Source organism: Balaenoptera borealis (genome assembly GCF_965194805.1).
Source record: "Balaenoptera borealis genome assembly, chromosome: 9".
Taxonomy (NCBI): domain Eukaryota; kingdom Metazoa; phylum Chordata; class Mammalia; order Artiodactyla; family Balaenopteridae; genus Balaenoptera; species Balaenoptera borealis.
The window spans coordinates 120,137,757-120,150,488 of record NC_138873.1 but is presented as its reverse complement, the minus strand read 5'-3'; the positions used below and the strand labels follow the sequence as shown (position 1 = coordinate 120,150,488).

The 12,732-nt window shown below is 38.4% G+C and overlaps 1 protein-coding gene across 5 annotated transcripts in view; it reads right to left on the bottom strand.

Moving 5' to 3' along the window:
• CYB5R4 (cytochrome b5 reductase 4) overlaps positions 1-12,732 on the bottom strand; it is an 84,982-nt gene that overhangs the window by 53,443 nt on the left and 18,807 nt on the right. For all 5 annotated transcript variants that reach the window (XM_082405872.1, XM_082405870.1, XM_082405869.1 and 2 more), the window contains exon 3: positions 3,299-3,399. In XM_082405872.1, coding sequence (XP_082261998.1) covers positions 3,299-3,399 — 101 coding nt within the window. The remainder of the gene's footprint in view (positions 1-3,298; positions 3,400-12,732) is intronic.

The window sequence follows — 12,732 nt, the reverse complement described above, 5'->3', positions numbered from 1 at the left end:
CAATGTTTAAAGACAGCATCATAGAAGTTCACCAGTGATTAGATGTTGAGGCACATTTGTTACCAAGACTGTTGCCCCAGAACCATACTCCTGCCCCTCCCTCAGACGGAAACTAACTGCCCTTATCGAGTTTCAGGACCAAATACAAAAGGAGGAAGCTGCTCCTAAAGAAATTTCTAAACAACCGGTTAGAACTAACTAGGCCCAAAATGGCAGAAGACCTAAACTCCAGTGGACCTTGAGCCTCATTATACACTCACTGTACTACATTAGCATGCTCTAAGTGACACACCCACCAGCGCCATGACAGCTGACAACTGCCATGACAACAACCAGAAGAGCCCAAAAAAGGACTGAAAAGGAGTGTTGCCTCAGTTCCTGGTCCAAACCACACCCCCAGTTCTCGGATAAGTCATGAATATTCCTCCCACTCTTTACTCAGTTCCCTCCATTTTACCTCAACCTTCCTATATATATGGTGTCTCAGCCTGAGTCAGGTTGAGAAGTTGATCTGCAAACTAGTTCTTGCTTCTCCATTCTTTGGCCACCGAATAAAGCTTGTGCTGTTCCAGTCTCAGCACTGGTTTTGTTATTGGCTATACGAATCCAAGCAGAAAAAGAACCTCCCAGGCTGAGACAAGGGATCTCGGCCTGGGCCAAGACCCTGGCACAGGTCCAGGTGACCACTTCAATAACACAATGAGAGAAGGCAAAGATTACTCAAGTGGTTTCAAGTTCCCATTTCCAGAAAGAGGAAACAGTAGAAAAAAACAAAGGGAAGAAGATGAGTTGATATTATTTGAGGTCACACTGAGTTCAACTGCCAACAGGTTTTCAAATTGCCCATCAGCCAACTGGAAATACGAAACGAGAAGTCAGAAGTGAGATCAAAACTAGAGACAGAAGTCTGACAATAAAGAGATTACTTAATATTCTTTGTACAACTCAAATACTAGATATTAAAGATATAAGAAGCTTCACCACTGTTTCTAGAATTTTATAAAGTTGTTTACTTCTGTGGTGAGTAGAAGTCATAAATAAACATCACTGGTCTTATTAAAGCCAAGGGGAATGCAGCAATCTGGTAACTAAAGTGTGGACAAAGAGTGTAGCCTGACATTTCAGTCATCAAAGGATGTTGCAGCCATAAAGCCATCAAGCCACTGCAGCCGCCCCCTATGGTGTGGCCTAAGAGGAATTCAGGATGGAGAAAAAGAGGATACTGGCCCTAGAGAGTTAAAGTGCATATTAAAGGAACAATTTCAACAAGCCCAGACTCTTGCATCTTCCCATACACAGAAAAGCACTGAAATAATTAACTGAGATGCCTGCTTTTTGTGATTAGTAGTAATGTTTTGATGTTCTACTACATGTTTTTTCCCAGCAAAAGCTCCTATATATCCTGGTTTCTCCCTTACCTCTTTGGAACAGTTTCTCAGAGCTATCTGAGAGGCTATTTCCGGACTACAGTCCTCAGTAACACCTCAAATAAAACATAATTCTCAACTTTTAGGTTGTGCATTTTTTTTTTGGTCAACACAAGTATTGTTGAAACTGCTAAAGAATTTAACAATATAGCAGTTCTTGTGACTTCCCCAAAACAAGCTTATTTCAATAAGGTCCATATAATCGCACAACACTAAGAAATATGAATAGGACTAGATGTTACTGGAAATTCTTCTTGTGGAAGAGTACATTCAGCATCAAGAGGTTATAGGCGCCAACTAAAAACTGGTACCTGCCATCTTACCTCTTCAAGGACTAAGTCACTAGCCACTGCAGCTGCTGACCTTCAACACCCCCTGAAAGGAGTGCAGGGTGGAGATCAGGAATGACGCACTCTGTACTCTGGGAAAAACTTGCAGAACAGGCCTTCAGAGAGTTAGATATTTTCAGGAGATGATTTTATGAGCCCAAATTCCTGCATCTTCTCATATCTCGAAAAGCACTAAGATCATTTAAGGTGACATCTGCTCCTCGTAACTAGCAGTAAGCATCTGCCAAAATGTGTGCTTGACTCCACGTACCCCTCTTCACTAAAATCATATACAATATTGACCTCTCACCCTACCTCTTGGGAACAGATTCTCAGAGCTATCTGAAATGCTGTCTCCCAGGCTATAGTCCTCATTTCGCCCCAAATAAAACTTAACTCACAACTCTCACATTGTGAATTTTTTTTTCAGTTGACACAGGACAGATAAAAGTATGGTAGACAAGTTTTCCGGCAAATGTTCCCAAACTTTCTATTTGGCTTGCACTGCTAGCCAATAACAAATATCATATGACAACGGGAATTTAAATCAGCAATAAGGACCTCCCAAGGAGAATCCTATTATCACCAATGGGTAAGAATGACTTTTCTCTAACCCAGGAAAAACATTAACAGCAAATGAGATTCGGTTATTTAAGCAGATGCACGTAAGTATATTAAAATACAAAACAAATTATATTTCTGGTATCCTGGTCAAAAAATAAATCCTATAATGGATGAGAAGGTAAGAGGAACAGAAATCAAATTTCATTTGTTCAGAACGCAACTCTAAAAATAACCCAATCTGATTCAGGTATCTCAAATGGTAAAAACCCAATACTACAACATGGTTAATCATCGCTAAAATACAAAATAAAGCATTTGTGAGACAAAGGCAAATTTCTATTCTTCTCAAGATAGTTGTTTCAAAATAGCAGTTCAGCCAATTGATAGTAATCATCATATTCTACATGATTTTTAAACAGTATAAGAGCTAATCACTGTTTTTAATAAATATAAGGGGGGAAAGTGACTAATTTAAATATCTTTTGACACATACTACAGAATCTCTGCTATCTCTAGGAAAAATAGGTTTTCTATTCATTAATGATCTTTCTACATAATATGCAGACTTAGTACAGCAAGACAGGTTGATTATGTAACAATCCCCAAATGAGCAAAGACTAAGAGCAAAGAAGCTAAGGGACTTGTTATTTCCTCTAATGGTCACCGCCTCCTCTAAGTCAGTCATCACCATAATCAAAATTGATCAAAACTGAGTAAACTGTTGCCAGCAGAGGAGCAGCAAACACTTAAGAGTGAACTCCCAGATACAGATCTGAGAGCAACACTAAAATGTTAGTAAAATAATTCAAAGGCAAATTAAATGAACAGTTGTTACTTATGAGCATCTTCCCACACTTCAGAATTCAAGCCACACATCTGAAGTTTATGCCCCTATTTTCTTTCCTTCTACCACTGTCGCGCTGCTGAACCGAAGAGCACTCTTCCACTGTGAGACGACGATCACTTCCAGCACCTTACCTGATCAAAGAGGTCAGTACCATCCGATCCTGCTCCTCTCATAAGTTCCTCTTCTCCACCAGGATGATACTCCATATACGGGCTGACGTTATAAACAAAGCCTGCATCAAATAAGGAGAAATAACACCCTAAATGAACTTCTTACAAACTGTACAGATTAGAAATCGAAGTTTCAATACATTTTTCCAAATACATTCCATTTAACAAACCATCATTTAGAAGTATTAAGAATATGAGGGGTCTGAGATTTCACCCTACTTGCAAGCTAACAAGTTAGCCTGCCAGTTTCATGGGTCCTGACAGAAAACACGAGACTCCCAGGTTAGAAACAAAGGAGAGCTTAGTACTTACATCAGTAGCGGTAACTAGAATATCAGCATCTGCATGAGTTCCCTGAACCCCAGTTCCCACAGAGCTATGTGAAGAGGGCCAGATAACACCTGTAAACTCAATGTGCTTCATGACGGAAAAGCAACCTTGAGCTTAGGAAGCTCGAACCTTTTCTAATGGGCAGTAAATACACCTGGCCCTTTGCTCTGGAGGGAGACATGATCTCTATTATACTGAACAGTAAGCAAAGCTGTCCTTTGCTCTAGAGGGAGACAGTAGCTCTACCATCTAAGGTAGTTCACTATGCAAACATCCCTGGAAAGACTGCCTAGAACAATGACAGTCGGCGCGTCTGCTCGCAAGCTATGCAGGTGTGCAAAGACCTATAGAGAACTGCCTCCTAACGCAAAGAAATAATGAAACACCAAATGTAATATTTAACAGTTCTCTCTCCCCCTACCTCTATCCCTCATATTACAACTTCATCGTCCTCTACTGCCCTGGCAGGAGAATCTGATGAAAAAGAATGGAGCTGTCATCCATATGTTGATCATCTCGGCAAAGGCTGAGATGGTGACTGGGCCACTGAGGCACGGTCTGCGAAAGCAAGCACAATTCTTTTCTGCAGTTGCCCAAGGAACCAAGATTATTGTTTAGATCTTAATAATCCTTTCATCTTCCTCAATATTTACTTTATCTGTTCATATATTTAACTATGTTTTTATCTTTTAAGAAGAAGGAATAGGGAACAAGAAATACAGGGGAATAGCTCAATGAATAGCCTTCCCAAGGAAGTGAATTTCTTTTTAATCCTTCACTTGTAGTAAACTAGAGAGCAGACAAATCCAGCCCTCAAGACTCCTCAAGAGTGCAAGGAGGACAACTGGTTTTCTTATATCCAGGACTATTCCTTCTTTATGTAATGACTTACATGAATTTAAATAACCTCAGATAATTTAAAATGTTCATCCTATATAATAATCTTGGAAGGAAAGTAGTTGAATTTCAGACTCAAGAAAGGTACTGTAATTTTTCCACCAGTTTAATTTTGGAAAATAACCAAGCAGTCCAGGTTTCTTTATAAAATTGCTTAAAGGCAATTCACAAAAAGAAGTAAATTCACAAAATCTCTCTTCCAGCAGTCCTCCAAAAAAGTCAGGAAAAGAAAAAAAAAAAAAAAACAACTGGCAGAGTTCCCGTCTCTCCTTCCCCATTCACCTTTCCCCGCCAAATTCAGAAGGAATTTTTGCAATTGTTTAATGCTCCAAATTCCACAGACCACAAATGTCTGAAGTAATGATTAGGATCAGAATTATTCCCAATAGGCTTTTAAAGATAGAGAATGCATTCCAAACAAAAGAATTCCAAACTTTCTCTGCAACCAAACTTTGACTTGGGTTCTAGAGTTTCTCAGGAACATGAAATCTATAACACATGATCATCTAACTTTCTGTGATGGAATCCCATGTATTTCAGCAACCAGTGGAAAGATGACCAGGCAGCTTAACAACTACCCCTGATCACCAGAGAAAGCCTGAGACATCTCATGGTGTTCTCTGCTGCCTGCCAATCCTTTAGATCAACCCTTGTCCTCTCATATCTTCCTTCTGATGGACGAGGATCACTCTGGACCTGAAGAATGTCCCATCCTCTTCAAATGCACGAAATCAGGAACGCCTATAAAATCCCTCACTTTAAGGAATTAAGATTGTTAGTGTCTCAGCCCAAGAAATGTTAGCTCCAACCACACTTGGCAGCGTCAGTAATTTGCTAATTATGAGACTTTAAACCCAGCCCCAAGATGCAACAGGTGCATTTCCTCTGGTCCAGAGGCTCGCTATTCCCTCTTTTTCTTCCTCCCCTATCTCCTTCCTTTTTGCCTTTTCAAAAGCATTTCCTAACAACTAAAATTTGCACGTCTGATTGTAGCCGAAGAAAACAAGAACCTAGCTTTATGCTTTTCCCTCATGCTTTACTGTATTCTATTTGTACGATACATGGCTTTTAAATTTATTTATTTATTTATGTATTTATTTATTTATTTATTTATTTTTGGCTGTGTCGGGTCTTCGTTTCTGTGCAAGGGCTTTCTCTAGTTGCGGCGAGCGGAGGCCACTCTTCGTCATGGTGCGCGGGCCTCTCACTGTCGCGGCATCTCTTGTTGCGGAGCACAGGCTCCAGACGCGCAGGCTCAGTAGTTGTGGCTCACGGGCCTAGTTGCTCTGCGGCATGTGGGATCTTCCTGGACCAGGGCTCGAACCCGTGTCCCCTGCATTGGCAGGCAGATTCTCAACCACTGCGCCACCAGGGAAGCCTCGATACATGGCTTTTAGATAGTAATTTCTCACATGTAAGTTTCCAGACTCCTATGAGTTCTTACCACCTGATTTTTAGAAACTAATTTTACAACATTCCAAATTTTGCAGTGATGCAATTAACTTCCTCCTAAAGCTCTAATTGCTCAGGTGTGGCAGATTTGCACAACTGATTGCCCAATAAATATAAACAAATAGTATTTACGAACCAACGGACATAATCTCAATTTGATGCTAGGCTATTAATAAATTCTGCAAAACCTAAATGTTAATAATGACATTAAGAACAAAAATGGGCAGGAATGGATTCATGAAACATCAATCCTAAATGGTGCAAAACTAGGCTGAGACCAAGATCCTCTGGTCACAGCCCAACTGCTGCTTTTAGATCATTTACATGGATGACTTTCAGTGGTAGAGGGGGACTTAGGGAGGATACCTACCTACCTACCCATCTATCTATCCCCTCCTTTGTGCTTATATTTTATTTTTTGTAGTTTTTTTTTTTAAACTCTAACCAGGAGTAGATACAAGAAAAGGATTGACTGAGTACTGTGACAAAAAGCAACTTAATTTCACAATATATACCTACACCAAATCATAATGTTATACACCATAAACTTATACCATGTTATAGGTCAATTATATCTCAATGAAACTGGGGGGAAAAAAAGAGGAGGAACAACTTACTGAAACCGAAATACAGCAGTTCTATTAAGAATATATACTCTAGTGTTTAAATATCGATACATTATTTTAAAATGGCGTAGCAATATTCAGGGGTATATATATTTTTTTTCAGGGGTATATTTTATAGCTAATTCATCCTAGCAGAGCTGCAGTGCAATTGAAAGCACACAGTCAGAACAACAGCTACACTGAGCTCCTTAGGCAAGGTACTGGTAGAACCTGTTCTAATATTTTCACAGTAAATTATCTTGTTTCTGTTATGTGTCTGGAACTCTGAGTTCTCCAATAAGTTCCTAGAATAAAAATCAGCCACTTCAAAATTACCAATTCAATCACAGAATGACAGTCTTAAAACTGGGAGAATTCTACAGGCAATTTTTAGTCTGCTCTTGCATCCAGTACAGGATTCACCTCTACAGGATGTGTAGACAGCATGTGCACACAGCATACAGGGTCATCCAGCATCTGCTTGGATCCATCCAGTACCAACGCCTAGTTTAAAACTGCTTGTTGAAAAGCTTAGTTCAAGGATCAATATCATTTCAGGTATAACCTGAAAACTAATGTTGCCACTTTACACGCAAAGAACTCTTCCATCTTGGCAAATGCTGCCTCTGGTTTTTCACGTATATTTTTATTTGTTGTAATTTAAACCCCAACTGCTACTGATAAAGACTATGGGCATCTTACAGTAATATATCAAGTTTAAGTTTGCACGTACAAATTTTAAAAACACACACTAAAACGTGTAAAAGAAAAGAAAATATACTAGTTGCCTAGCCTAGCTAACAGCGTTACTATGATTGAGCAATTAAATGTGGTCCTGAACTTCCTAGCAGCTAAGGCCAAAGGAGACAGTAGTTACAGTGGTCTCATTCCCTGATCTTAAAAAGTATTAAAAGGGAACAACAAACAAACAGAGACTCATTAGTTCTTTAAAGGCACAAGACTCCCTTCGAGTTTTTGATATTGATATTGCAAAGATTTGAGTCCCTACACAGGGGCCGTGGACCACATGACATAGTACAATTTAAAAACATGCAGAAACATTCTTCACGTAGCATTCCTCCCATCCTCTCCAGCCTCAGGTAACCACAAAGGTACTTTCTGTCTCTTTAGATTTATATATTTTGGGCATTTCACATAAATGGAATCACACAACTTGTGGTCTCCTGTGTTTGCCTTCTCTCACTCAGTATACTATTTTCAAGGCTCATCCATGGTGTTGCATGTATCAGTACTTCATTCCTTTTTCCAGCTGAATAATATTTCATGTATGGATGGGCTACATTTTAGTTATCCATCCATCAGCTCGGGGACATACAGGTTGTTTCCACTTTTTAGCTTTTATGAATAATGCTGCTATGAACATTTGTGCAAATGGCTTTGTATGGGCACATATTTGTATTTCTGTTGAGTATATACCAAGGAGTGAACTTCCTGGGTCATATAGCAATCTATGTTTAACCTTTTGTGGAACTGTTTTCCATTCTCTGCAGCAATATGTGAAGGTTCCAATTCCAGACTGCTCTTTTTTTAGTCACTACTCCAACTCCCCTTAGAGACGAAAAGCCTTTTGCCACCTGTGGAACCTGAATCACACCTCATATCTCAGATAACTGAACTCAGAACTGGATTGCAGCATGACCCAAACTATTCTCAACCCCCAGCTCTAGATGACACAGCACAATGGAAGACTCAAGTGGACCTTTTATATCTATTAATCTAGCTCCCAGATGGGGCTCCCACAATTTTTCAGGTTAGGTACCCATATATGTGAACCCTAATAGCCCACCAATAAGGAGGGAAGGGCATCCCCATGGTTCAGGCCACACACCCACTAACTAGTAATTTTTCACTTTTTCTTTGTTCTATGTTGTAAGTCAGAGAGTTTCAAAGTATGGTCTGGGGGCTCCTGCAAAGCTCAAGACTCTTTTGGTGGTCCAAGGCCAAAACTTTTTCATAGCAATACTAAGATGCTGCCTGCCTTTTTAAAAAAATTCTTTCACAAGTGTGTAAGATTAAATGCAGAAGGTGATATGAGAATATGGTTGTTATCTATTAAGCCACACATTAAAGATATTTGCCAACATGTAAAACAATGTCACTTTCTATGTTTTGTTTTGGAAAATATAGTTATTTTTCATGAAAATATTATTATTTATGATAACATACAGTGAGTTTATTTTTAAATTCTTTCAATTTCTCAATTTTAATTTCTGAAGGGTAAACAGCAATAGATATGACCATCATAAATAAAACTTCTTTGGGGTTCTCAGTGATTTTTAAAGGAGTAAAGGGATCTTAAAACCAAAAAGTTTGAGAACTACTGCTATAAGTAAAAGTGGTATTTTTATAATTAGCTTTTAAAATAATTTGTTTTAAAATTCAAACACAAATGTAACTCCAAAGCCCCACATTACATTAATTCAACAAAAGTTTATTTAATGTCTATCATGTATATACAAAGTATTATGCTAGTGTACTGCAGTGTTCCTGTTTATTTCACTAATCACCACTGTTCATTTTGTTGGCTCTACAATAAATGAAGGAAAAGGGTGTGCTCACACAGTAAAATCACCGCATATTTCACTGTATTCAAATACACAGATCCAGTTTTGCAAGTACTGTGACTACTTTGCCATCCTGTGTTCAGTAAAGAAACTGCATATTGTTTTCATTATGTTACGTCTGATGTTTATCTAGTTCTAACAACTGCTGAGAAGAGGGTGTTAAAATACACAATGGTTATGGATTTGAATTTTTTCTTTCAATTCTATTAATGTTTGCTTCATGTATTTTGAAGCTTTGTTATCAGGCATAAACAGTCTTCCTAATGACCTTTTCAACATTATAAAATGTCTTTATCTCTAGTAAGAGTCTTTTCTTTGGTAATAGTTTTATATCTGCTATTAATATAAGCCCAATCTTACTATATTTACTGTTTTTTTTTTTTTTTTTTTTGGCCATGCCACACGCCTTGCGGGATCTTAGTTCCCCGACCAAGGATTGAACCACCCAGGCCCAGGGCAGGGAAAGCACCAAGTCCTAACCACTGGACCACCACGGAATTCCCTATATTTACTATTTAGCTAGTATACTTTTTCCTACACATTTATTTTCAACCTGTCTTTATATTTAAAGTGTATCTCTCACAGATATCACGTAGTTAGGTCTTGATACATATACACACACAGAAAATCTCTTATCTTTCAATTAGAATAACTGGTCCATTTACACTTAAATTAGTTACTGATGTGATTGAATTCAGAGCTACCATCTTATTAGTCTCCTTCCTCAGCCCCAAGTTTTCTTTTTTCTTTTTTTTTCCTCCAGGTTTTGTTTGTGTCTCTATTCCTCTTTCCCTGACTTCTTTTGGGCTAACCAAATATTTTTTGAGAATTTCATTTTATTTTATCTATTGGCTTTTTAGTATACCTATCTGCATTATATTTTAAGTGACTGTTCTAGGGGTTACAATATATCCCTAAGTTTAACCAGTTTACTTGAGTTAATGTTGTACCCCTACACATGTAATGTAAGAACAATTCACCACCCTCCATCCCTGATACTTTATGTAACCCCACAATACAATGTTATAGTTTTGCTTTAGAAAGTCATGTATTTTTTAAAAGAGGAAAAAAAGTAATGCTGTCTCTTTCCTCACATATTTACTATTTCCTAAAGATCTCAGTTTCCATCTGGTATCATTACCCTTTAACCTGATGGATTTCCTTTAGAGCTCCTTGTAGTATAGGTCTGCTGATACTAAATTCGTAGTTTTTGTTTATCCAAAAAAGTCTTTATTTCATCTGCATCCTTAAAGTATCTTTAATGATATAGAATTCAGAGTTGATGGTGTTATTTTATTCTCTTCAGCAGTCCTTTTTATAGCGTCCAGGTGTTTTTCTTCTGGCTGTTCTCAAGATTTTATCTTTGGCTTTCAGCAGTCTGAATATCATGTGTCCCTATGTGATTTTCTTTGCATTGATCATGTGTGGATTTGCTAAGCTTGTGAATTGACAATTTTATGTCTTTCACCAAATTTGGAAAATTTTGGGCCAATATTTCTTCAAATATTTTTCTGTTCCATTCTGCCATTCCTCTCCTTCTGGAATTCCGCATAAATATATATTAGACATTTTTATTTTATCCCAGAGGTTCCTGAGCCTCCATTCATTTCACTTTGGGTCATCTTCCTCTCTGTTCTACAGATAATTTCTATTAATCTACCTGCAAGTTCACTAAGCTTCCTTTTTGTTAGGTCCAATTTGCTATTAGGCCCATTTGGTAAAATGTTTTACTTCATATATTGTATTTCTCAGTTCTACATTCCCATTTTTTATAGTCTCCTATTTGTTCATTCATTATGAACAATGATGAGATTTCCTATTTGTTCATTCATTATACATCTATGTTTCTCTACTTCCTTGAGTATTGCTGTAATAGGTGCTTTAAAATCCTTGTGAACTAAATTCAACATCTGGATCATCTCCAGGTCAGTCTCTAATAACTGCCTTTTCTCTTGAGCATGTCTAGAAACTTTGGATTATATTCTGGCCACTGTAAATAGTATGTTGTAGAAATTCTGGATTCTGTTACATTCCTCCAAAGAGTACTGACTGTTTTAGTAGGCAATTAACTTGACTGGACTCAAACTCTAAACTCTGTTTCCCCTTTGGGGGAATGAAAACTAAAACCTCTGTTCAATCCTTTTAGCCTTAGTTAAGCTGCCTAGAGTTTGTCCATATGCAAGATTTAGACAGTTTATATCCCTCTCTGGATCTCTTTTTCTGGATTTTCTTCCTCATTTTTCAGTTAGTACAAATGCCCCAAACTCTGTCATCTAGTTCTTCAGGCCAGCCAAATTCTGTCATCTAGTTCTTCAACTCAAGACTGGGAGTCTCCATCTGAATTTTAGCCACCCTTCACAGTACCAACTTGGGCATGACCTCAAGTCAAATGCCATAGGAAACGGCAATTCACCCAGCGACAGTTCCTTCTTCTAAATATAGATGACCCTTACCCTCTAGTTTCTGTCTGCTTTTGGTTGCTCACCAGTGTTTTTAGATAGTTTTTTTTTTTTTTAATATGTTATTCTCAATTTACAGTCAGTATTTGCTGGGGTTTTAGTCCAAAAGGAGTTAATCAGTTACACCTAAGAGCAGAATTCTGCCTAATATTTTAGAAAACTAGGCAATTATCTTGCTAATTTCAATAGAGACAAATGGAAAAGATAATAATGAAAGATAAATGGATTTTACAATGATTTAAAGGAAATGTGGCCTTGGTATTTAAGAATAATATAATAGAATGTAGGCTTGCAAGGTGTTGGATAATAGAGTATCTCAGGACTTTGGGATTAAAAGCACACATTTGCCTCTCACATTCCTGCAATCTTCCTAATGACTACAAAGAATAAATAAGACATAAAACCACAGAGACACAGAAATCAAAAGAGGACATGAGAGCAATAAAGTTTTGGAAGACTGAAAGCCAAATGATAAGCAATAATTTACTTAGCAGAGTGAAGAAAGGTGAAATAAGGCCTATGTGTAAATTGGAGGGGAACCTATAAAAAAGCCAATATGGGGGCTTCCCTGGTGGCGCAGTGGTTGAGAATCTGCCTGCTAATGCAGGGGACACGGGTTCGAGCCCTGGTCTGGGAAGATCCCGCATGCCGCGGAGCAACTAGGCCCGTGAGCCACAACTACTGAGCCTGCGCGTCTGGAGCCTGTGCTCCGCAACAAGAGAGGCCGTGATAGTGAGAGGCCCGCGCACCGCGATGAAGAGTGGCCCCCGCTTGCCGCAACTGGAGAAAGTCCTCGCACAGAAATGACCCAACACAGCCAAAAATAAATAAATAAATAAATATATTTTAAAAAAAAGAGAGAGCATCATTTAAAAAAAAAAAAAAAAAAAGCCAATATGTGCAGCAGAACCCCCAAAAGGTACAGTAATCAGAGACTCCAGGTAGTTCTGAAAGTGAGGGTGCAGGAGGCAACCAAGTAATAAGCCCCTTTCCCAACCCACAAGAAGTGTAGGTTTACTCTCTAGAGACAAGGAACCAGAGACACATTACACTCAGGGAAGCGGCAA